The sequence below is a fragment of the Cyclopterus lumpus genome, chromosome 4 (genome assembly GCF_009769545.1).
Source record: "Cyclopterus lumpus isolate fCycLum1 chromosome 4, fCycLum1.pri, whole genome shotgun sequence".
NCBI lineage: Eukaryota > Metazoa > Chordata > Actinopteri > Perciformes > Cyclopteridae > Cyclopterus > Cyclopterus lumpus.
In genome coordinates, this window is record NC_046969.1 from 11,035,070 (window position 1) to 11,062,167 (window position 27,098).

Sequence of the window (27,098 nt, forward strand, 5' to 3'; positions counted from 1 at the left end):
CCCAGTCGGACCTGTACATCTTGACAGATGGTGCTCTACCTCTACCTGCTCATTTGCTTTCTAGAATATTTGCTCGTCAAGTTAGTCTTTTTTTTTTTTTTTTTTTGCCTTTTCTTTGTATGTACCGGTTACATCAAGAGTTGTTGTGTTGTCCAAGTACTTATGTTGATTTGGTCATTTTTAATTTATGAACCATTTTTTGATACACTACATATTTTGTGTAGCTTTTCCTTCTATGTGGTAGGTTCTTCAGGGGAAACCTATCATTGGTGCTGCAACATAGAATGAGTCATCAGTGAGTTGTTACATTTCCTGTGTATATATTGACAGCATACTGTATGTTTATTTATATCCTTTTTGTTTTTGCTTCACATTACTGAAACACAGTAAGTTATACTCTCAGAGAACTATTTGGTCAACCACAGCTCAGTCTAAAGAAGTATTTATGTTAAAAGGTGTGTTTGTGTGTTTACACCTGTGACTGTATGTTTATCATACTGTTATTTGAGTTAATTCAGTGTTGGTTAAGTGGACTGACTGGCAGCTACACAGGGCCAGAGTCAGAATACACAGAAAACACAGTCATATTCTTAAGTTATGTTACCTTGAACAAAGTGTAATTATATAAGTCTGTGCAGGATAAATGTGGATTAAAATGTGTAAATAATAATAATACGTTGACAAACAAATAAATGGAGCATTTTATCCACAGATGGTTTTGTACTTTTTCAAATATGGTCCAACACTGTCATACAATGTGTTGGGATATAATTACTGTTGAATGTCAACTATATGATAACATATATATACAGTATATAAAGAGTCCCTTTCTCATCAACACATTGAAGTTGCCCTACAGCAAACAACATTAACCCCAACTGCTCCAGTTGTGTGAAATATTGCTGACTGTGAACTAGTGATCCAGACTTGCAAATAAAGTATTGTAATCTATACAATACTTGAGGTGTTTATTTGCAATGTAGACCGTTTCTGATCTATAGTATAGTTTCTATACTATAATAGACTATCTACACTTAGAGCGACACAAATCTGCAGCTGGGCACAGAATGATTATTTGTTATTACAGGAAAACAAAAGCTCTGCATTTTCTACGATCTGTGTGATTATTTACCAAAAGCACCTGCATTATTACGGACACATATTTCCCCATTCCTCATCGGCTCAGTGTTTAACTTTCTCATGACTGGATGACGCTGCAGTTCCCTTCCACTGACACCGAGAAGCGCTACTGAGCAGGTTTCCAACCGGAACTCATCTCCACGTGCAGCTACGGTATGCGTGCAGCCGCGGAAGAGGGTTTGTTTTGATGTCACCACACCGGGTCTCCGTGAAGTCCAACGTGGGCTCCTCTTCTCCTGTCATGTGCTCTTTAATTGTACCAACAACGGACTTAATGCCAACTGCGGAGAGCCAAATGGAAAACAGCGGCCCGGAGGAGGAGCTGAAAGGGACCAAAAGAAAGATGTCTCTTTCCAAGTAAGTGTTTTAACAGACAGGAAGTCGGGACTGAAGTGAGCTAACGTTAGCGTATTAGCTCGAGCTCTGTTCGGATCTTTGTAAAAGTTATAGACGTATACAGAGGAGGGGCGTTAGGTGTTACTAACGGCAAATAAACATCGCCAAGTAATGCTACAAAGTTAGCAAGTAGTAAGTTAGCTTCCACACATCACGCCTCATGCTTCCTTGTGTTCTTCCATGTCCAGTTTCTATGAGCGGTGTCGGCTAAACGTTGAATGTCTGACGTGTTGGTGTTTCTTCTTCCGGGAGGTTGTGTTCTAGTGGGTTATCTATTGCACTTGTATCCATCCTGTCGCAGTTAGTTTCACAGCTATGAAGCCGACCTCCATCACGTGTGCCCCGTGCTAACTTGTTCTCTGTCCTGCAGTTGCGCTGTGTGTGGCTCAGAAGAGGCCAAGTACAGATGTCCAGCCTGTCTGGGCAATTCTTGCAGGTGAGATTATTGAACAAGTAATTGAGTTATTTTACTGGTAAATAACCAGCCACAATCTGAAGGGTCACAATATAGTTAAAACTAAGACAACATGATCACTGTTGCATACAATTATTCCTACATTTTTTTTATTTTTTATTGTAGAAACCTGTGAGAAAATGTTCCAAGGACCCCCTATATTAATTGTAACTAAGATACATTTTATGTTAAGCACTATTAGTTGCTGTTGGACGTATTTTAACTTTTCAACCTAAATGCTTCAAATGTGTTTCAAGTGATAAAGAGAAACACATTTCAATTTGAATTGTGTTCACTTGTATATTTACCTATATACTTTTAAACAGAGGGTAATTCATTTAAAATTGCTTTTGGACTCAACTTGACAGCAGTTATACTTTTCAGTAGCAAGACTTACATAGTGCTGAAAAATACAGACCTTTAAATGTATCAGTCTAAAGTTAACTTTGAGTAAGTTTTTCAACTTAAAAATAATGTTATAATAATTATTGCTATATGTAACAATTATATCAGAATTGGTTTTGGCCCAAAGCTAATGTGGGTGGGAGTAATCAACATAATGTCTGTTTTATTGACTCAGATGGTTCCCATCTGTAGTTAAACATGTTTTAATGATACAGCACCATTTTTTTATATTTCTTTAGCAAATTAATTTGTGCTCCCTACTTAGATGTTCATTGTTTTCAATGATGAAGCAATTGAACTGCACAGAAAGTGAAAAAACAAAAAGTATAAATCGCAAAAATAAAAAAACATTTCCTTTCTAGTGTACTTGGAACTCTAACATAAAATAAAATATGACCTTTTGATGCTTTCTGTTGGCAAAAAGCACAATGTAGTGAATGTAAGAGTATACTAAGAGAAGGAACTCTCTTGTTGTAAAACTTGTATTACTGGGAAAGAAATATACAATGGTTTCATTAAAAGCCACACACAATCTCCCTGTGAGTCTGAAGTAATGCAACATGTAAGTACAAATTATGGAATAGGTACAGAAACAAGATGTGGCCTTTGTAATCTTTAATATAATATATTTGTGTGTGTATTGGACAGTAGACGATGGATAGTGGAAGTAAAGCAGGCACAAAGAGAGAGGTCCACCCAAACTGTTCACGTGGCTTTTGTGAAGCTGTCAAACACGGGAATCACAATTATCTTAAGTGGCACATTCACCCTAAAAATTAGTTCCTTTTATCCATGCTCTTGGCTATTTAGTAATTGTGAGTATGATTGTAGGCATATGTTCATTATTAACACTTTGTCATGGCATCAAAGAAAAAAAAAACTTAATTATTATTAATAGATTACAATGTGATTACATGATTAAGATTATTTTCTCTGATTTGTGTGCTCTAGTTCTATGGTTAGATCATTTTATTTTATGAATTTTAAAAGCTAAATTCCTTTTTAAATCCAGTTCTCTTTTGTAATAATCGCTAAAGAATTATCTTGTTCAACATGGCAATGGTCCAAGACCAGGATGTCCTTCCCCTTTCCCCTCATGGTGCCTGTTGTTTTGGACATCATTCAGCATTCCTTTAACATAGTTTCTCGGGGAACACAGTCTTTATCCGACCCTGGGCAAATACTTGTCTCTCAGCAAAAAGGGTCTTTCCATGGCTCATTTTTTTAATAAGATCTTTCAGAAAGCCAATTACAGGCATTTTAGAATAACTTTCTGAGGACCGAAGCGATCAGTTGGTTTTGGGACAGATTTGGAGGACAATTAAAGTCAGTTTCTTTTTGTAACTGTGTTTATGTCTGGGCTAGTAGTTGATGGATGTTGTCCACACAAATGTGAATCAAGGAAACATCAGTTTGTTTTCTATGGGTCTTAAATAAAAATATTTCTGGAATGATGATAACCTCTTTATCTAATCTAGTTGTGTCTGTCCACCTTGTCTCAGGTGTATGCCTTTTGTTTCATATTTGTTGGCCTGAAAACATTTGTAGCATTTGGTTTTTCCTTCTTCCTTCTCCGCTCTGTGTAGCTGTCTGCGACTGCATTCACACTGAATTCCTTTAGACGGTTGAAGCATGACCTAACCAATTCTGTTTGTTCATATTTTCCAGCTTGCTGTGTGTGAAGAAACACAAGGAGGATACGGGATGCAGTGGAGTCAGAAATAAAACTGCCTTTGTGACCCTCTCAGATTTTGATGAAATGGCACTTCTCAATGGTGAGCATCTTCTTTACACCTTTCCTTGACTGAAGAAACTGAAAACTGCAAGAATAAGTGTAGTTAATAGTTATAGCTGTTACATAAATGCTACTCCTTTTACTTGTATGTTTGTTTACAATGTGCTCTTTACCTGCACTGTAGACTACAGGCTTCTGGAGGATACAGGACGATTTGCTGGTGGGGCCACCAGAGACAAACTCATCCAAACTCCTCGTTCCACTTTAAAAGTACGTACTCGATTTCATGCATTTGCTTGATGTTGAGAACTGTAACGGACCTTAAAAGGTTCCCTCCACAGTTTGTTCTGTCCCTGTATGTTGCACACGCTCGATCAACTGTAGCACGCCAAGAAACGCACCAGACCAAAGACACGGAAGAAGAAGGTCGATTGATAAGCTGAGAGATTTTCACAAGCTGACTTACTTTTAAACAGAGCAAGAGCAGGCGGATGGGACACTGACCACGCCGTCTAAAGTCCAGGGCTCGCTTTAAAGAGCCAATTTAGGATTACAAAAGGATCTCACTGAAAGCTAACAAGCAAGCATCATTTCTCCATATAACTCTTTCTTTATCACTATTCTTTTCTTTTTTAATAAAGTTGTTTTTATTCGTGTAATATCCTTATTATCCCCGTCATCAACTAATGCTCTAACCCAAAACTAATGTATTTAGGAAATATAGTAATAACAGGGGTACAATTATAGGATTGGCTAAAATGAAAACAATATACAATATTGAGACTTGAGTTTCCCATGAGAACACACAATGAGAGAGCATGGAGAGTGATTAGAAACAAAGTCAGTGTCGGCTTTCTTTTTGTTGATTGTAAGCCTGATGAATTTTATAAATGGCTTTTAATTTTATGTAGGAGTAAAAGTGAATGGTTTACTCTCTGCTCAAGTCTAACAGATATATTAATTTGTGTGTGTGTATATATATATATATATTATTATTATTTTTTTTTAAAGACAACCTGATTATGTAAGAAGTGGAGATGCACATTTCTAAGAAATGAAATACTTAATGCACGATACTCTTTGTAAAAACCTATTTGCACCAAGCTTTACAGCCTCATCTGAATGTTCTTCTCTTGCTTTTATTGCTTTACTTGATATAATTAGCGTCAGTGGTTGTGCAATGCTTACTGCTGCTGCTCCAAACCACAGACATTCATTTATTCAGTGTCCTTTCCAGACAGCTTTCACCTGCACCGTTTCTACATCAGAACATAATATTTGATAGCTCAGAGTAATGCATGTTCTTTTATAGGATTTGTTGAGGCAGTGGCTGCTTCAGCAATCACAAATCAATCTAGATAATGAGCTTATTCCCAGCGAGAGACAACTGCTTGGCACATGATACGCTTTGGGATTTGGTTTTCCTCCAGAACATTGCAAGTGCAGTAATTTGTTTGTAGCCTTGTGGAGTGCCATACCTTCTTTCTTTTTTAAACCTCTTATTTAATGTCTCTTCCTAGCCTCCTATCTGAAGTTTCAAAGGAGCTACATAAGTGCCACAAAGGAAAGGCAATTAAAAGTTTGAGCCAAGTAAGAAGTATTTCAGGTATTCTTTGGTTCAATTGTTTATGAGTTAATTGTTGTTCTGAGAGAAGATCAACCCCCACTCCCTGCTGACTTTTCCTCTCAAATGTCAGCCAGCCTGTGGCCCCAACACATCTGTTCAAGGCTAAGAAGAGAAGCTTTCTGTTTCATGCTGTGTCTGAAGTATGCTGCTGTGAGATCTTGATTAAAGGTCTGGTAGCTTTTTAAAATCTTGATGTACTTTTATCCTTTATAGAAATACGAACACTTCAATAATGTACTGTGCTGTCTTTACTTTTCTGTTTTACAGGCAAAGAGACTGGCAGCCAACGCCAGAAAGATGAATCTCACATTGAGGTTCCTCCCCATCACCTTCACTAGGAGCAAAGAAAACTCGACTGTCTTCTTCACAAAGTAAGAATGAAATAACTAACTGAAATACAAACAATATATTTTTACTTTAAACAGAACATTGTTATTCGTCTTGTCCTGAGCTGTAGTTAATTGTTAAAAAACACCGTATTTTGGAACAAATTATTTTTATTTCAGAGGTAATTTAGTGACATCACTTCCTTTAGGCTCTAACGCAGTATTTGCTCACCCTGTTAAAATGAAAGGTAACATGAATATACTTACTAACTATGAAAAAATATGTCATTTTTACTCATTCTATTCTGTTATCACTCTTGAAAAAAATGATGACCATGATGAAATAGATAATTCTTTTCTTAAACATCCTTTACTAGGATTTCCATCAGAGCGGTGCCACCATACCAAAACATTTTGTTACGTTAATGATGCGCTCGGTAACAGTCAGAGATAACAGTGCACAGTTTTCTGGTGAACTTAAATCTGGCTGAGTTTTGAGCAAATGAGCTTCTGATTAGTGATGTTCTACTTAACCACAGGATGGCACTCTTGTTAAGCCCTAACAGCAGTTAAATCCAACATGGATCTCTTCAGCTTTTCATTTGGCAGGTCTGGTGCATGATGATGACGTCAATGGACGCTGTTAAACCTGTGATCATATTTTACCTCGTTAGTTGAGGTGTTATGGCATTAACAGACTAGTTTCTGATAATCTGAAATTATTTGAGGTCTGACACTTTCCCTGGGGAGATTCAGCCGGGATGACATGCTTACGTCGTTGCTTGACAGTTTGCAGTTGTGTTGTATTTCACAACGAGGACACCCTTTCAAGATGGTAACTTGCCATTATGTTGGCCCTCGTCAGATGTGGTCAGCTTCAGTATATTTGGAGCTTCCAACCAGCACACAGACACACACTCTACTTGCTGAGGCGCAAGAGCACCATATTCTATGCTGCAGACAGACTTAAACATAACCTTTTATTACATTCGTCATAATGTATATTTTTACATACATGAACTTTGGCCTCTGCATTTAACCCATCCTTGGAGTGCGCTGCTGTGAAGCACCTGGGGAGCCACTCGGGGTTCAGTGACTTGCTCAAGGACACTTCAACATATGGGGAGACCAGGGATCGAAGCATCTACCTTGCGGTTGCAGGACGACAGCTCTACTCATGAGCCATACAACCGCCCCCAAACCATCATGAGGCAGCGGCAGTGCATCTTCTCTGTATTATTACCCCAGTTAAAGGAACTATTGCAGGATTAGGTGAATACAAAAAAACATATCTAGGCTACTACATTCTGTACTAATATATTAGGCATTGTAGTCATTCATCAATAAACCTTTTGAAGGCATGCTGTTTTATTAAAGTTTCAAAATGTATTTGAGCATCATGACGTCGATCATCAAGCTAAGATAGTATAGGTCCAATAGTCAAAGAACATACGCTGCAGCTGGTGAGAAATTATGGATCATGTTTGTGCACCGGGTTGTCGTTGCAGCTGGGCCACTCATCAACTGACGAGAGGTTGCTGTGAAGTGGTATTGGGTGCGGTTGTATCTGAGTATTTTTACAAGTACAAGTACATGAGCACAGTATCATCCCTAGTTTTCAGAGTTGGCAGGGAGAGGGTCAGTCCCCAGCTGTTCCTGAGCTGTTGACCTCATCTGTAATTAGTCGGTTGCATCACTCTTAAAACGTGTGATATTTTCTGAAATGGCATTTGACTATGTTACCCTGTGTTGTAGCTGGATAGCCTTGGTGTTGTTGACTGAAGCCAGTAATTACGGTCACAACATTTATTTCACTTACTGCGAAAGGAATAATGTAACGGAAAAAGACTCCTTTCGGCCAAATGAACAAACTAGAAAAATGTACAATGGTATTTTGATTATTTTATCATTTAAATAACACTTAGCATAGATTATAACACCACCAACAAGGCTAGTGTTGTTATTTAACAGTTCCCCCGTTGGCGGTTGGTTTCGGGAGAAATAGATTTAGTGTGGTCAACTATGCAGACTTGTAAGTGAGGCATATTATTTCCTTAAGAACCTGAAGTCGTAAGTAAGTCTTATGCCTGGGCACATTTGCTCCATTCAACTGGTGGTCATGTCATGTCTGGCATATTTTCTTTCTCATTTTACCATTTTGTTTTTATTTCAGGCTGAACCCCGCCACTCTAATCCCTCTGTGGAAAAGGGGCGCAAGGGGAAAGTGGTTATTGAACTGCATATTATAGTCTGAAATGCCAGGGACAACATTGGGTGCCAATCAGGATTGCCACGAAAAAGAATCCTTTGTCAGTCTCTCCAGCTGGTTTGATGTGGTTCGTTTCCCCATCACCACCCTCTTTTCCATCCTTAAAGTCTACCCCTCTGTCATGTCTGCCGCTGGTGTTTTGCAGATGGTGAGTTACATGTGCACATCTCTGCATGAGGCAACACTATGTCAGGTTGTTGCAGCCCGCCCTCCATGTCCATAGTCCTCGTTCCCAACTCAACACTTGTCAGATGGTGAAAGAAGGCTTTTTGCAGAATGAGACCAGAATGTCTTTTAAGTTTTTGTTATTTTATAAAGGTTCAACAACGTTGGAAGTGTGCTAAATTCCCACAACTGCTCCAGCAAAAGACACAAGAAGAATATTTATACGTTTGCTGCTGCACTTTCAGGAGAGGAATCTTTGGCCAGCTGCACAGCATTTCTTTTGTTTAGTCTGGTTAGTATCACTGTGAAGATGTTTCTGCAACTGTGTCCCATTCAGAGACCAGCGAATGGACACAAGGGATGGGATGAAAGGTATACAATGAATTGCGAAGGGATCGAGAGAGAATGTGCTTAAAAATGTACCAAGTACATAATATAAAAAGCAGATGTGTGAGCTGTGTGACTGCAGCTGGTTAGCGACATATTCATGCTACGTACTCATGCTGCCAGAGAAGGATCATTACTGGCTGGCGTGCGTGTGTGTTGGAGTTTGTGAGCATGTATCTCTTTAATTCAATGTTTGCATGCTAAATAATGGCCATGCAACTACTTTCTTTCCACCTTTTTGCCGTTGACTAATTAGACACAAACAGTTTAAGAAAATAATAACCACATATTTCTATAGTAACTTGAGATAATTAGTAATTTGAGAAGCTGTAGATTTGTGCCATGTATGTCAGCCTACAGGATATCAGCCTCACTTAACCCAGTTCTCTGGTTTTTAGGTGACCTAATTGTGTTCCCTGATATTTACAGGTGTAAATAAAAATGGCGACCTGAGAAATAATCAAGTGCTAATTGTTGTAATTCGAGTAAAGTTATAATCCCCTACAAATTGATTCCTGGCCTGGTGAACGGATATGATTTGTCTATGGGAAACACTGTTGCTGCACCTCAAGTAAGGTTCTGAGGGCTTTAAGCTGGTTAAACCTCCATGCAGTCATGCTAAAACATTCAAAAAGCACAGCATCTTCCACTGAATGTAATTATGGCCCAAGAATGCTAAACGTTTCCTTTTGCTTTGGGTTTCTTTTCGGATATAAACGATGCACGTCCCGCTGCTACATATTATTTAAGAGATGCTGCTCAATCCATGAAATAATTTCTTGCTTGCTGTACACGCACACTTAATTGCGTGACAGGAAACTGATGTGTTCTCAGACCTGGCTGCTGCACAGTTAATCCAATATTAATCTCTATCACGATTCTAGCTTCCCACAGTTAAATGAACATCATGACTGCTATATTGATGTTCAAACAGCTCATAGGAGCTGATCCCAGCTGACGTTGGACCTCGGGACAGGTCGTGACACTTGCAGGGCAGACGCTTAGAGACAGAAGCATTCTCGCTCACATCCACACCTATGGGCAATTTAGAGTCAATTAACTTAAGCTGCACGTCCTTGGAATGTGGGAGGAAGCCTGAGAGAACCCACGCTGACATACTGCCGGGGGAAACACAGAAGGAAGTGTGAGAGGGAATTTTGTGTTTTTGATGTTGTTATAATGCCGTTGGTGGTGTGTCAGGGTTTTTGTTCTGGGGCTCTATGCAGATCTGACACCTGTACGCTCGTCCACTCTCATCCCCGGCTCTGTGTACCGCTGTAATGCCTGACAGCAGTGTCGCCAGCACAGACGTCCCTGGGGTCCATCGACTCATGGCATTTCTGTAATATTATGTTGCAACGTCCGCTGTATTAGCCACGTGTTTACTACGCGTCTATTTGCATAGAGAGCGGGGAAGTGAAGTCCTATCTCAAGTGGTCTCTCGAGAAGCATCTGGAAATGCATTGTAATTCCAGGTGTGAACAGACACACCTGGGGGGTGGGGGGCTTGTACATTTCAAACACTCCACTTCTCTTATTGTTGTGGCTATTGTGAAAAGACACACACACACACACACACACTTTTGCCTTCAAATAAGATTAGTTGACATCTTAAATACCTTCCAGAGAAGCGTGGTCCAGCCTTAAATCGTCCATTCTTTGAACTGCTTCATAATGAAAGCCTTCATAGGACTCGCTGGTGGAACACTTTTAATTCAATGCAACAGCTAACTAACATTAGCTGAACAGACTTTACCAGATTTCATTACAGCCGCAGTTGCCTGGCAAAGGAGATGGTCAATGGCTCCACGACGAAATAGCACAATAAATGTGTGTGTACTGCATGAATTGGAGACAATACACTTGACTACATTTTAAGGCTTTGGTTGCCACGTGTTTTAAATTTAGTATGTCGTTAATTGTATTAACTGTATGTATTAATTACAATTAAGTACATTAATAACAGCAGAACCTTAGTGTTAATGACTTGAAACTTTGGCTATGAAACCCTCCTTATTTTCTATGCCACACTAATACTAAATATTCATGGTACCCCGAGGTTAAATCCCAATTACCTGGGTTGTCCTTTAACTTTTCATCTAGCACAGGTCAATCGCTCCATTGGTCCAACACGTCAGTTCGTGTCAGGATACCGAAAGCTAATGACTATCCACATCAGACCCAAGTTTTTTTATTTTTCCCATTCGTGGTAAGACCCTTAAGACTTGCAAAAATGTCTCCATTTGTCATCCTTTCAACTATCTTTTTTTCACCCAAGTAATGATCATCACAGCCTCATGGAGCTAGCGTGACTGTCGACTCGTCTTGATATTTTTGCGTACAAATACATACTCAACCCCTTAAATCTTCTTTAAACTGGAGGAGAAGTGCGTTCTGAGCTTTTCAGGGAAAGCAGACTCATGACTTAACATCACGGCATTTGTCCAGCAACTCAGGCCCAAGCCAAGACTTAAAGACGGAGTCTTTCGAGACAGCTGCCTGTAATCTTTGTCTCCTCTCTTTTTTTTTCGTTCATCAGCCTCTCTGCACTCCACCGTCTGAGGTTGTGCATGGATAGTGGATTTATGTGTTGCCTCTCAGTAGAGAGGCTCCAAAGTCCTGTCATCTCAGTCTACCGGCACCCACTTGCCACCCAAATTCTGGCATCGAGCTCTGACGGGCACAAACACAGGACACATGGTTCCTTATGCCGCACCGTTTTTGTTGGATCTGTCCAATTCTTAATCCAGCCAGATGGATCTGCTCTGGCTGCCAAGAGCGCCAGTCAGGCTTTCTGCTCTTTAGTGTCGATGGCACAAGCGACTCCAATCGCTTACTTAATCAACAGTGCGTGTGTTTTTTTTTAATGAATTCATCCATCCTACTCTGAGTCTGCTTTATTTCTCAGCCTCCTTCACGGATGCAGAGTGCTGATAGTTGCTCAAACTTAAGTTTAGAGAGAGGCCAAGTTGCATCGTGAAATGCTCAGGGTTTGCCAGCTCGTCAGGGCTACGGTGACCAATTTAGCCATTAGCTAAAGATCGTTTTTAAAGTAAAAATTTGGTCCTGAATATTTTGTAAGTACATTTCCTACTTTATGGGTGAAGTCCAGACAAATGATATTAGCTATTTCTATTGTGTCAACGTTGTGTAGCATAGTAAATCCTGAACCAATTTAAGAAAGCAGAAACGGCAACTTGGGAAGCAGCACTTCATCCTCTTTAAGCGACTAAAGAAAATGATTTGAAACCTCAAGGTTTTTTTTTAAATTCAGGTTTTAGAACGAGAAGGAAAAAAAATCTCACAATATTACTTTCAGAGCTGATCATAAAATATCCTGCCTCGTGCCTACCTTTTTTAGAGGCATTTAACACTCTCGATAGCCTGTAGGCAAACACAAAACACACAAAATTAATTATGCAACATTTCCACTCTCGTCTGGTCATATACCAATTCTACTTCTTTGGTTATGCTTAGTTCCTGTTGTCCAACAAGCTTTTTGCGTAATAATTATGAAGAAGAACATGCAGGCCATAGAGCAGATGGCTTACTGCATGGAATTCTGTGGAGGTGATACACCTTTCAACAGAATTGTGTGGTTTAAGCGCTTAATCTTTTTAAAGGGCATGCAATAAATTGAAGGATTTGTCCCCATATTTGTTAGAATGTTCTGGAATTCAAAGCAGCCGTTCTCTACCAGTGATGCTTCTGTTTTGACTTTTTTTTATGCTGCGCTCTCCTCTTTTCTCCCCGACAATGAATGATGGCACTTATCCCAGGTATGCTTGCTTGCCGTGCCTGAAGTGATTGCATGCATCTTTGGGCAAGCCCCTTTTCCATTGGAGGACATAGTTTCCATTTGCTGTCATGACAGAATAATGGCATCACACCTGGTGCTCCACCCTCATTTTCTTGCACGTACAAACACATGCATACCTGTACACATACACGCTTGCACACTGATGCACTGAAGGAGAAACTCCGCCAAAAGTGAGCAAACGCATACATTCCTCTGACTAGTCACTAAGGGGTTAGAGGTGTTTGGTACGTTACAGTTTTTGAGGGAATTACCTCCCAGTACCTTGTTTTCACTCCCAACATGCCTGCAGCTTCCTTCACTACCTACAGCTTTACCCCTTCACCCTCTCCTTACAGCCAAGTGGAAACTCATAACCACCTTTTATTGGGTGTTCTGCCAGTACTGCATATATTTCTATCAAACTACTTCTTCCTGTTTTCAAGGAAACAACATGCTTTGTGTTGTATAATGCTGCTATCTCGATCCACAACAGCAACCTCACGAGAACCAGAACAATGCCTGCGGTCCAAAAAATCATGGTATTGAGTTCAGCAGCTGTGATTATGGACAGGGGTCAAATTAGGCCAGGGCGGTCTGGGGCTCAGTGCCGGCACACAGGCCTCAATATCATTTTAAATGCTGTGAAGTTTGACACAATGCAGGTGTCTGTGTGTCTGTGGAGACCAGACAGACAGATGATGAAGAAATATGCAGCAGCAGATGATTGAGAGGTCGACAGTGAACACACTACATTACATGGACTGAAACAGAAATGTGTGTTTCTGTGAGTGAAAATCCTTTTAGTATTTTAATAAACTACAGTACTGCAACATAACATAACAAATGAACATACCGTGGTTGAATAAGTCCTCAGATCTCTTAAGTAAAAGAAGCAATACTAAAACGTGATATAGATAATATTATATCGCCCAGCCCTAGGTATAACCTCTGCCTGTCATCACTGATTGCACACAGTGTTCTCCCCCTGGTTGGAGTGGAGGTTGTGTATTGCAAACCCAGCTTAACGTTAGCGAGTGTCCTCGACACTCAAGACAAGATCATGTGTCTTGCTGCTGATTAAAGTTAAGGGGGTTAGCCCCGAAGCTAGCAACAACTTGGGCTCAGGTGCACTTAAGGTGGGCTTAACTTTTTTAAGGTGGACCAGATGTTTCCTCTTGTATAACAAGCCACTGAGTTTTGCTCGGCTTTTCTTTTTTTTCTTCAATTTAATATTTACATTGTTCATTATTAACATCCCTGATAACTTGCATTCAATACCGATGCTACAGCTTTGCTTTATTCAACACTGTTTGAATGTAAACAACTTTATTAATTACTACAGCTCATTTCTGTTTATGTAATAAACCTAAATAAACCACTTACTACCCCACCAAATGCTAATCTTTTTTTATATTTAAAATCACTTTTTAAAACCCATATGAACCACTCTCCAATTCGGCATACATCCGTTCCACAAATGATTGTACCTTTTTATATACTGGTATTGGTAAGTTCAAAAACGATATAAACATCTTAATATTACAAATATCAAAAGACCTCCAAGTTTTGCTTTGGATCTCTTTTGGTAAGCCCTAATAACAAGTTTTCCCCTATGTGCCTTTACAATTATGCTCCGCGTTTCATCTTCATCTTTCAGATCCATCAAGACCATGTCTTTCCTGATGGAGAATGGGTTGATGAATCAGCTCCACCCTGTATATGGCAGATTCTGTGGTCTTGGTCAATGCAAGTCCTTGATGTTAAGTTCAGCTCAGTATGTGGGGTACATGGGTAAACTGGAGAGCACGACTTATTGATGCCTGTGCCAGTATATCCTATTCCTCAGGGGCAGCAAAAAATATACTTTTCAATGTTTTTCTTGGTGTTGTGCCCGTTTCAAACATGCCTGTTCAGAACGGGTTGAACGCTTGGTCATTGCTGCTTTCTCAATAACCGCTCATACAAACATCTTCACACTCAACACTGTGCTTCCCTGGGTCCTGAGCTGGCTGCAACCGCTGAGTCTGAAAGCCAATGTAGAAGTGCGTTAAACTTACATTCTTTTAAATGGCCAATAGTGACCGCCGATTGCAAAAGGAAGTCTGATTGTCTTTTGTGCTTGTTTATTCAAATTTCAGCAATATTGAACTCCTCGCGTGTCCAAGTTACACCAAACTTGACAAAACAGTCCATGGAACGGGAATCATTCTCTGTAACGTCTGAGTTAATGATGCTTTAGTAATAATTCATTTGAATGTGTCAAAATGGTGATTAGGCTGACTAGATTACTAGTAATGAATCCCTTACTATAAAAGAATAAAATTGGAAATGCATCTTGTTTTTCATATTTACCAAACTGTTTGATATTTAACATTTCTTGGCTATTTCTGAATCATGATGATATTAGGAGGTATGAACACAGCGGCTGTTTGGGGGATACATGTTTGGTTGTAGAGCACGCCCAGCAACCCAACAAAACCCAACCACGCTCAATAGTTACTGCCCAGAGCATTACCCCAGAAGAAGTGATCATTATGTGATATCCACCAGCTGGTGTCCTAGGATTGAGTGTATATGTCACAGTCTCCATAGTGACTCTGGTTTATTTATTTGCACACATATATATATATATATATATATATATATATATATATATATATATATATATATATATATATATATACACACACACACAGTCCCACAGATGGACTAGATTGGGGAAGCAGCCAGTCATATTGTCTTGGACAGATTAAGGATGAATCCGTTTCATGTTGTGAATTAAAACAAGAGCATTTGTGTTTTACTGTGAAGGGAATACTGTGAGAGCACTGGTGACATCATCTGTCTGAAAAACAGGCATCAAGCAATATTCTGTTTTACAAGCTCAAACAAAATGTTTTTCTGTGTCTCATTTAGAGAAAAACTGTTCCTGTGGCACCTGAAGGTCATCTTTCCTCAGAGCAGCACAGAGTTCAGTCAGAGGAGGTGAGTTACACAACAGCATTACTTTTTCTTGAATAATATACCAATCAAAGAGAACATTATCAGGACTGTTTCAATACTGAAAAGCACATGTCACAAATGCACATTCTGCGTGTGGTTGTCCAGGATTGTAGAAGCCACACATATACATTATCCATTATAAATTGACTTGATTTGGATGTTAACAATAGCATATTTTCCCTCCATATTTACTTTTCTCTTTTTTGTTTTAGGGTGTCCGACAGGCAAACCCTGGAGCAGATCTTGACCCCTTATATCCACCCTACAGAGTCGGACCCTGTGACGCGCCAAAAGTGAGCCTTTTCAAATCAACACTTAACTTTCATCTAATATTTTTTCATGGCACACAGATCCATCTTCTTTCCGGATACAGATGCCCAAACTCAGGACATTAGCAGAGTACCAATCCGATACAAGTGCTCTTTTTTTCCAGAATGTAAAATCTGTAAACGTCTCTGTGGGGCACTGGGAGATATGTGTAAGCTCATGTGAGGCTGTAACTACAGGTCACTTGACTATAAGTGGAGATGTTTATTCACCAACATACTTTTTAGGCTTTAAAAAAACATTATTGATATGAAGATCGATCAGCAGCGAATCGAAAGCCGGTTTTCCTATTGGCTTCTTAGTGCCCAAAGCGGCATAGACAGTGACGTCACAGCCACACACGCACACACATGTTGATGGTGTGGATGTTCGTCAGCGTTGGTGAAGAAAACATAAAGCTCACAACTTGTCACAGCTGCAAGTAATCCAACATAAGCCACCGAGGAACATTAAAAATACATTTGGTAATACTAACTCAATCAGGCAGCTATTATATTGTAATTCATTCTCATGCATGCTGTTCATAGTTAGTGACCCACTCATCTGCCGACAGCACAGTTTGAAACAGCTGTATTGACTTGCGTTATGATGCATTTAAGCTCTACTCCGTATAATTGAGTAATGGGCCATGGTAAGTTATAACTATCATCGTAACTGTTTATCCTTTTCAGGGTTGCGGGGGGGGGGGGGGGGGGGGGGGGCTGTAGCCCGGATCCCTGTAGCCCAGGTCCCTGGTGCTGTGCGGTAACTACAGCCACTACACCATTGTGCAAGCCCTATGACTAAATACAGTTTTTTAAGGAGATCTTTTCAAAATGGATATTAGAGAGGGATCTATGATCTGTTTAACTTGCCAACACTAGCTCTAAGCAGCTTATAATACTTAATTAAAACTACTAATGCCAATATTTTTCCTAATCATTCAAAATATGTATGTTTTGCAAATGATCACTGTAGATGACTATAACAAGTAAAAGAAAAACATTAAGATTTACACTGACTTTGAGACGTGAAAAAAGGACAATTATAGTCCAACAGGTCAGACTTTAAAAACATCGGCAATCAAAATAAACCATGACAATTGCAATCGGTGGATCTCTAGTTAAGATGATTTATAGATTGCATCATTAAAAGATAGGCGCACCATCAAGTTCTTGTATAAAACATGCATACATCCATCCCATATGTATATCTCTGTGTAACACACACACAGTTGTAGCTGTAGGATTACTGGTGTTGTGATGAGGGACAGGCCATAGGAAGCAGGGAAGTGCTGTGTGGGTCAGTGGTGGTTGTTGATATCTACCCCCCCGGTTTGGAAAGTGCTTCCATGTCACACCGTGTCCCATGTTTCATGGCGAAGTTTGGCCAAGCAGCTAATTCACATTGACGAATGTGGGAATAGTGTTCGGTTAGAGGTGTGCTGCGGCTTTGCTCCAGGATGTGTGCAGTGGAAGTGAAAGCTGTTTCCATAGTGTCCAAGTCCAAGGGCATTATTATTTTTAGTTCTATCGATTTTTTTTACAGTTCCTGCTGAATCCAGAAGCAAAGCCAGAAATCTCACTATAGCGTGCTGCATTCAGTCAAAGAAATAACTGGGCTCATGGATAGAAGTAGGAAACTTAACATTGGATAATAGACCCAGAAGTCAACGCCAGTTTGAAAAATAGTTTGAAGGACTTCTAAGGTTAAGAGTAATAACTGCTACTCATTGTTTTCTCCTAAAAAGTTCAAAAGAACACTTCTGCTCTTTGCAGCAACAGTGGAGCTGTGTTCAGTTACTGGATTCTCATGTTCAGACCAACTTGGAATGAGCATTGTTCACAATAATTGCTGTTGAAATGCAGATACAGATGTATCTACACTACTGCAGCGTAGTATAACAGCATATGCCTCAGTTACACAAAATAAGTTCAAATCATTCTGGATGTACAAGAGCCCTGCTTAAGAAGGCTCTTTCAAATATGTTTTCTATTTGTTATATAGCGTTTCATCCAAGTACAGTCGTATTATTTAGTTTACAGCTCAAAATAAAATGTATCAATGAATTTAACTCTGCTGATCTGTCTGCCACCTGGCTGAATTGTGCTCAACTTGAATGTGCATGTTTCCCATAGAGCAGATGATTTTAATAGGTTGTTTATCTTAATGTAACTAAGGGGGGATTTAAGTTTGTGAATTTTATTCATGTCCCGACCCAAACTTAATCTAATTTCAGTCACCCAGGATTCGTTTAGTGTCTTTCCATGTTCTGTTTAATTACCACAATCTTACTTTACTGCATTTATCTGTGTAATGTTGCTCTTGCTTCTCTTTCTTTTTTAAATTCCCATGTTTCTCCCAACATGAACAAGGAAGGCTCTTTGATTGGAGAACATTCAGTATTTCTAATCTGAACCTCTAACAGATCAGCAATCTGACTCCTCTGACCTAACGTTCTGATAACAGTCAGCAGTAAACGGCCTACTGTACAACCTACAGCCAGAGCATTTTGCTCTCCAGAGAAACCTTTAAAAATAGACACCTAACGTCCAGTGCCGACCATTTAGGCAGAACCTCTGCTTACCCGAGATTCAAGTGAGTGGGGTTTAACTCTCCGTGGCTCATTGGCTCAGGTGCCGTCCGTTGCATCAAGGATTGTTCCTTAAACAAGAAGCCTCAGTCAGAAGCCACACATATATCAGCATACCAGATAAGTTTACATCTGGGTCTCTTCTGTGCTACACTCAATGAGCTCTTTGTGTTTTGACCTTTTTATGATAACCAGCTTCAGAAACACAGACCCTGTTCCCGTGTTTTTTAATTGTCTTCTCTTCGATTGCAGTTGAGACTCTAACCTCCTGTGTTGATGTGGATTTCTGTTCCAGGTTGAAGATGTATGTACGCACTCCGTTTGATCACGTGAAAGTCTTCATGAAAGCGGAGGGGAGAAAGGCCAACTCTGTCAGGTGAGATTTTCTTTCCTCTCGTCACCTGTCTCGGGTTCTTTTTCTCAATATAACGTGATGTGCTTTTGACTTATGCCACCGACAGTATGTTCGCGCTCCCTCTTAATGGAATTGTGGGTGCAGGGTCTAAAAAGAGATCTGGATCTGGTAGGACTAAACATGGTGGCTGTTGTCAGACCTCATGGCTTTAGCTCCAGTCACACAGTTAACCCTCTGGGGTCCAAGGTCTTTTTCTCGATTTTACATCATTTCTTAAATTCACTTTTTAAAAGGCACTGGCATTTGATACATACCCATTTGTTTTACATACAAAATTGCAGAACAATCTCAGCTATCTATATAATGAAGAACCATTGTCTTTAGGCTACAGTGGAAAGGGATAATTTGACCCTAAAGCTAAAAATTTGAAGTCCGATTTCTGAAAGTTCTTCAAATCTCTTTTGAAAACATACCTTTACTCATGTGGACGAACTGTTTTGGTGCTGGAAATTGCTTTAACAAAGCCATAGGTTCACACAAGTGGTGTAATATATGAATAAAATAGTTTGTTTCCACAAATTACATTGCAGGGCGGAGCTCAACACAAACGTGGCACGTCCAAGCTCTTGGCTCGATGTGTGAATCACGCACGATCTTGTGAGAAGAAGGACACGGAAGTAGAACGTCTACAGAGTACAGCAACATCTGAACCATATTTATGTGCCGTTTTACCGCGGAGAAATTAATTTAACTGTTGCGTAAACACCGTAGGGACGCGTCCATGGACTCCAGAAAGGCTTCCCCAACAACTTGGCCCTTTGTTGCATTTTATGTGCTGAAATCAACTGTTCACCACTTGTCGTGGTTGTTCACACTACAGCTCAACTGATTAAAACATCTATTAATTAATTAATTAATTAATTAATCAATTAGAGTCCAATATTATATCGGCAAAGGTTTGTTTCAACTTGACACGTTACATAAATACTATACATTTTGAAAGGTCCTATGAATTTCATTTGAATTGGATCTATACAGAATGGGACATATTTGTAACATAGTGTAGAAATAATCTATTGTATCTATGTTGGAGCCCCTTTCGGCAAAGCTGTGATATTGGGAATCAATATGACTAACGGTACACGCCAATACTGTTCAATCTGAGCGGCACTAAGCTATCACTGTATGTTACATTTCATATATATATATATATATATATATATATATATATATATATATATATATATAACTCTGTATGTTACATTTAAAATATCACATACAATATTTTAAATGTATGTTACATTTAAAATATATATATACTTTAAATGTAACATACAGAGTTCATATTAAATTCAGATGGAAGGAAACTGTCAGAATCCTGTCGTTGCTCAAGCATCCGGTCCGTGTGGCCGTTCTGTTGGACTTGCCATTCATGACTGTTTTACTCAGCGGGTGTCTGATCGGAATAATTTGTTTAGGAACATGACATCACTGACTTGTAAATTCCTGCAGAGCTACTAAGACTTTTGGCAGGAGGGCCTCAGGAGGGCTTTTTCTTCCCCTTTTGACTTTAATGCCAACATTGAGAAATGCCATTGATCAAAAAAATACTCTCGTTTTCGCAACTTATTTCTCCATCTTCCATCTTTGCTTCCCTTCACTCACTTTCTCTGTTTCCATAGTTTCTGTCCTGTGTTCTCTTTCTTCCCGTCCCATCTGTCTTGTTTTTTCAGTGGGGTTCAGGGGTGGGTGTTGATGGCGCACATTTGCCTCACCTATTTATTTTTTTATTCTTTGGCTGTCCTCCATTCTCACTTAGTCATGGAGTGAATGATTATCCTCAGTGCTCATAATCATTGCCCCTTCGTGAAACCTCCCATCCCACCCTTCATCATTGTAACACCAGTGGGCTGGGCCTCACACACTTTCTATGCAGTAGATTATATTTTATGGCAGCTTATATGTACTTTTTTTCAGCCTAACATTGTTGAAACGGCGCAATTAATAACAGCTTGACAGTAGATGACAACTTATCCACTTTCCTGGGATCTTTCATCAATATTATAATCATATAGCTCCTTCACAAAAGCCCCGGATCAGAGGCAAATTAACTATTAAAAGACGCGGTCGGCATCGCAGGCATATTCTAGATATCGAACATGCTAAATATCTAGAACTGTCCGGGAGCTACAGCCAGTAAGCGCCCGAATAACAGCAATCTGAACTTGACTTACAGTTTAAAAACTTTGCAATTGTTTATAGAACTACAAAGTCACATTTATTCACTTGTGCAAGGTACTGTATGCATGTGATGTCATCCTCCACTGAGATCCTCGTGGGCAATCCCCAGGATGGCAAAATAAGTCTGTAATTCTTAATAAGTGTTTATTGTCAACATTATATTGAGGACAGATGAATAAAAGTAGTTTAAAATTAGGATGCTTGTCCAACAGGAATTATCTTGCATAAGTACAGTTACATAACAAGACCATGACCTCCGACTATAGCTTTAATAAGAAGGGAGGCCCTTAAAGACTGAGGTCACATTAGGGTCCAATACGAGGTCAAAGCATTGCCACTATAAAGGGCCCTTCATGTTTTTGAACAAGGCAGTCTGAAAAGAAAGACCCTCATTTTGAAACGTGTTATTAATGTTATGAGGTCATGGACAGTGGTAGTCATGGCTACTTAGAGGCCGTTTGCTAAGTCGAACACAAAGGGCATGGCTGCATGTTTTTTTTTCTGTTGAATGTCTACTGGAATATCAACTCACTCCTATAAAGGACCTCTTGTGCTAAAATAAACAGCTGTGTAACCGGTCAACATACTCTTACTGGAAAGGAGACAGACTGAGGATCAAGAGAACCATTCACGCCCTTCTGGATGTTTGTGTTATTTGTGTGTGTGTGTGTGTGTGTGTGTGTGTGTGTGTGTGTGTGTGTGTGTGTGTGTGTGTGTGTGGGGGGATAATTTGTTGAATATGGAGACAATGGCTCAGACTCATTAGTACATATGAAACACATACTATTTATTCAAAAAGGTTTATGCTATGGATAGTGGTGGATGGCTTTTAGATTATTTTCCCAAACCAATGCTGGTACCAATTTTCTAAATTATTATTAGTAACAAGATATTTGCTGTTTCTTTGTCGTTTCACCTCACCACTGCTACAGCCGAGCTAATGGGTCTCAGCAGTGGAGGGGAAATCAAAGGAACCTCTGTGAAGAGAACATCAGCCTTGCCCTCTGCTCAGTTCATTCACTAGAACACTATATAGAGACCAGATGTGTGCATGTTGTTGGCTCAGCCATCCAGCCGTGTTTCTAGAAACGGCCAGAACTTTAGCAATTGCATCAACATGCTCTGCCATGTAAGCCTCAGTGTTGTTTACAAAACGCTTGTGTTGTTGTTTAGTTTGTGTATCCACACAAATATAAGAAGCATCCGTGAAGATTACTTTTATTACACGTTCGACGTATAGCCAAATGAAATGGAAACGTCTAGCACGCTGCTCATGGACGCAGTCCTTGTAGATGATCCTGCTTTCTTCAATGAGTTTGCACAAACGGGCTTCAATGCTTACCCGTTGACCCGATTGCTTGTCCATTTTTCTTTCCACACTAGAATCTGTCTTTAAATGTGCTATTTCTGTGAAATGTCCCGTATGTTTTGAGACCCAGAGGCTATCCCTCCTTTCCTTTATCCTGTCCTGCAGGAAGTGCCAACACATTTTGCCGTTTATTTGTGGGATCGTGCAAAATTATCTTTAGCCCACCTAAGAGTCTTCGAGGAGGGAGGGCTTCTTGGAAGCTGGCCCGCCAGTAAAGACCTGTAAATGTCACACTATGGCAGAGTGCTTTGATTGGCTTTAGGAGTGGGTGTCTACCTGGGCGGTGCTCAGTCTGCTTAGGCTTTTAGCAAAATACACAATGGCTCAACAATCTTCAGTCTGGCATGAGTTTGACAGTTTTTTTTGGGCGGTGCCAGTTACTGTATATATCCAAAATATTTGATACCTTGTATTTTGTTGAGAGCCTAAGCTGTATGGTCCTGAATCAGTTCAGTGTCGAGGCAAGCCTCATCTCCCAAGAATCCAGTTAACTATTTAGTCTGGTTATTTATGACCATCCCTAATGCATGACAGGACGACTTAGAGACAAGACCAGACTGATGTCATCTCACACAAGAGCTGAAGGAGGGGTGAGAGACCCTCTTTATGCGAGAGATGTTGTTGATTCTTGGTAGTCAGTTTTCATCTTATGAGACAAACATCAAGCAGAATCTTCAATGTGCCAAGTCATGACTCAAATCTCTATCAATCCTTGAAATATTGTCAGCCATCAACATGCCACAGGCGGCTGGAAATGAAAAACAGCAGTTAATAGTTAAAGATTTAAAAGAAACAGTGGTTATGTGTTATTTAGTCTTCTCTTGCTTTGAAGCAATTTTGAAATGACCCACAATGACCCTGATATCGCATCATTTACCCAGCATGATGTAATTGAGCTGCTTTGTAATCACCTCTTTTTGTGCTTCAATTTTATTTGAAATAGGTTCCATGAGTTGGACATTTACAAGACCCTGAGGGACAACCTGAGCTACAAAACACTAATAGAATATCCTGTGCTGCATGTTGTACTCGAAGATCATTGGAAGGAGTTTCCACGGAAAGGACCAGGTAAAAAACACTTTTTTTGTTTAATGTCGTAAATTCCTTCAGTCTTGCCCTCATACTAATTTCTGCACCGACACTAACCTCCTGATGCTTTATTAGGGAGAAAAGAAATGTCGGTATTGCCATATTTAGCTTTTTTCACCTATGTTTTCTGTAAGAAAACAAAAAGGGTGGACATATACTTGAGTCAATGTCCTACGCGGCCCCAAAACGCCAACCCCTATCCACTTCCCCAATTCCAACAGCATTGTATCATGCCCTGGTTTCTCCAGCTGAGACTTTGAGACTCCCTGTTCCCTTATTTTTCACTATGGCAACATGCTACTCCAACGGAAATAAGGGTGTTCTGCACAGCATCACACACACACACACACACCAACTTCACCTCAACAGCGACAGTGGCCAAAGAGAGGATCAAACGGGGCTCTTTTCACAGTGATCTCATGAGTTGTGAAATGACAGTGGAGAATGAAAACAAGAGATGTGGCTTTTCTCCGGATGTTTAGGGCCAAGAAAAGTCATGACAAAGTAGGACTGCATATCATTAAAAGAGCACAGAGCCGTTTGTTCACATTCAAATGTGCACAGTGTGGTCAAACTGTGTATATCTGTCAGTTAGTATGGTCACAAAGACCACACTAACCCAGTATCATTACACGGTCAGACCCAGACGGGCTGAATGAGGTCATTTTAGTCTCAGTGTGTGTCAGTGTGTGCGTGTTTTTCACTGCTAAATGTGGTGCCACACTGTTTCTGTATAATGTTAGTTATAGAAACTGCCTCATAATTGCGAATGCCTGGGAAGGTGGGCAGGAAGTGACAAACAGCAGTTGGGAACTGGCAGCGGCACATCTAGTATGAATACAGTGGTGTCGAGGGTCCTGCAGGTCAGTAATCGGGTTAAAACCACATTCAGCCAGTTAAGGCTCTCACAGCCTCTCTTTGATGACACATTTTAAATTACGATTCCAAATGTAGCTACTATTTTGTAGCTCTGCAGGGAGAAAACAAGGTTTAGGTAATAAGTTCAACATTCACTTAGTTCCCCCCGCCCCTCCTACGTTTGCTTACGTCAGCAGTGCTTTTTCATTTCTTTATTTTTTATTGAAGATTAAAAAATGATGGACCTTGAAATCCTATAAGTAATGGTCTGTGTCGACGATAAATGGTTAATTGGAGGCAGGCATAGCTTTTTAATTGCCTCGTGTTGCAGCACAAAGAATAGATGCTGAATGACATTAATCTTTCATATTATAGGCTCAGCTGGATAACCGTTTAATAATGTTGTTGGCAAAAGTGTATACATTTTCATGCAAATGAGTTCATGCATTTTATAAATCTGCAGACTGTGGGGAGATCATACCGGGGAGTAATTGCTGATAATTATTGTTATTGTTCTGACAGCCATTTATTCTGAATCCATTTCTTTCACGTGTCCACCCTACTTTATTGCATACCTAATTGCCTGGCACGCTGCCTTTTCCTGGAAACCAGCATGGAGCCAAACCAGAGCGTCATCACTCCCAACTGCCTTTACTCTTCCTCTCCTTCTCGCCATTTCGCTTTCTGCGTGACCCCAGCTGTGCTCTAACTGTTGCAAGAACCGTGTTTTTGTTTTCGCTTTTCATACACAAACGTGGTTGTATTGTTTCAGCTGAACCTGCCTGCAAAGGTGTTGGATCAAAGGAGGAGAGGGTGGACCAAGACGAGGAGGGTGTCATCCAAGTTTCTCCATCCCTACAAGGAGCTTGCAACCCCGGGGGAACCAACATCTGGGCAGGAACCCCAGAGACTAGCCCCAAAACTCAACGTCCACACGTGAAAAGGGCCAAGAGTGAAGCAGGGAAGGGAGATCTAGAGGAGGGAGAGATCATGGACAGTAGTGACGAAGAGGAGGAAGGAAATGCTGAAGAAAATAGTCCATGTGGTAAGAGCTGTGACATGGAGGTAAATAAAGACGAACTTAAAGACAGTGCCAGTACTGTTGAGGATGGTGTTAATTAACACAGTTTATGCAATGAGAACATCTCTGGTTCCTTCTGATGACAATTGAGCTGTCAGAAAAAAGTGCCGAAGTCAGCATGACTAAGGATGACGTTGTGAAATAGTGGCAGCCTGTTCACATCACTGTCATGATGAAAATGAGTCGGCTCATGCTGCTGACAGCTGTGGACTGGAATGATAATGCCCAGATGTTACGAGTGAAATGAATGAGGAGGCAGCCATTTCTTACAGGAAGTCATCAATCTTGTGTCCGGATACAGTGGACCGATGCAACCAACAGTGTTTTCAGTTGTTTTATTGAGATTGTTTTGAGAAACAAACAGTGGTTGCGACATTGTAGATGGAATCAATTCAATGTTATTGTTTATCTGTTTTTTTGTACATTTGTGTATTGCTGCTGCTCTTCTGAGGCAGATGCTGAAACTCGTATCAGGCCAAGCGCAACAAAAATATAATTTAAACGTAATCTCATCTGTGTGTTTTTTTTGTTCACTTTTTCAAAGGAAACAGCGGCTGGCTTTTATATCTGCTGCTCTCTATAATGGAGCTTATTGGAGCTTTCAATCATCTTCATCAGACCTCATCTGTTCATAATGATCATGAGATACGATCAAAAGCTCCAGAACACCTAATAAATGGACCCTGAGGGAAGATTGTTTTTCTCAAGTGCTGCTTCCAAGATCACTTTGAAAATCCATTTAAAGCCAACTTTCATAAGAATTCCTCAGTGTTCAGTGTGCGCGTCGACGTTTCCAAGAAGGCAAAAACTCCCATCTGATGGTGAAGATCATGTGATATGATTAAAAGCTCAATTAATTAATTAATGTCATTATACAGCGTGTTTATTGAACAAATTGCATGTAATGTTTGATTTAATGTCTTCTGCTACTTTGTGCTTTTAGTGTGTGTTCAGCTATCTAGGATCAGTGTAAAGTCTTGAAAAACGCTTTATAGAAGCTCTATAATTATAAAGCTCAGCAGTTAAAGAGACGGCTTTGTGTTTTACACTCATTACGTTACGTGTCCCTCTTTGACTCTTTATTTTTAATTGAAAGCTAAAGGAGCGCCACGCTGTGCCTCGTCACCTTTGAAGTTCAACTCGTCCTTCCTTTCTTTCGAGCTTCAGTCAGACCATTAGTCTCATTTTTCCATCTGCTAATAAAAGTTCATGTTGACATGCTCGTTTTTCTGACACCTCCGGGGTGTCTCCCTGTGTGAATGTTGTTACGCATGTGGTGCCTCGATGCGCCGTATTCATGCCTAATGTTAGTTTATTACGACAACGGAGTGCCAGTAATAACTGACAGTATGGCTCACTGGTGGGGCCTGTGTTTATAGGTGTGTTTTTATAACCTGCAAACCTCTTTTGGATGTTAACCCCTATGGACGGCCGCTCTTTGATGTCTGGCATGTGATGACGCATTTTCCACCCTTTTGCAGTCGGAGGCAATGATCTCAC

The 27,098-nt window shown here is 40.1% G+C and overlaps 1 protein-coding gene across 2 annotated transcripts; it reads left to right on the plus strand.

The window, feature by feature from the left end:
* Window positions 1-1,277: 1,277 nt before the first annotated feature.
* znhit6 (zinc finger HIT-type containing 6) lies at window positions 1,278-26,105 on the plus strand. 2 transcript variants are annotated; one of them, XM_034530632.1, is made up of 10 exons: window positions 1,278-1,497; window positions 1,907-1,972; window positions 4,064-4,170; window positions 4,315-4,400; window positions 6,025-6,128; window positions 15,620-15,688; window positions 15,919-15,999; window positions 18,901-18,981; window positions 23,514-23,638; window positions 25,290-26,105. In XM_034530632.1, exons 1-10 carry the CDS (start codon window positions 1,328-1,330, stop codon window positions 25,637-25,639), a joined length of 1,239 nt encoding a protein of 412 aa, XP_034386523.1. In that variant the 5' UTR covers window positions 1,278-1,327; the 3' UTR covers window positions 25,640-26,105. The 2 variants fall into 2 exon arrangements, with proteins under 2 accessions (XP_034386523.1, XP_034386524.1); XM_034530633.1 differs by lacking the exon at window positions 1,907-1,972.
* The last annotated feature ends 993 nt before the right edge of the window (window positions 26,106-27,098 follow it).

Bases quoted from the DNA above. Each gene is read 5' to 3' on its own strand.
- znhit6 (XM_034530632.1), top strand. From the start codon at position 1,328: ATGTCACCACACCGGGTCTCCGTGAAGTCCAACGTGGGCTCCTCTTCT. The intron at 1,498-1,906 runs GTAAGTGTTTTA...TCTGTCCTGCAG, and splicing joins AGAAAGATGTCTCTTTCCAA to TTGCGCTGTGTGTGGCTCAG. The intron at 4,171-4,314 runs GTGAGCATCTTC...CCTGCACTGTAG, and splicing joins TGAAATGGCACTTCTCAATG to ACTACAGGCTTCTGGAGGAT.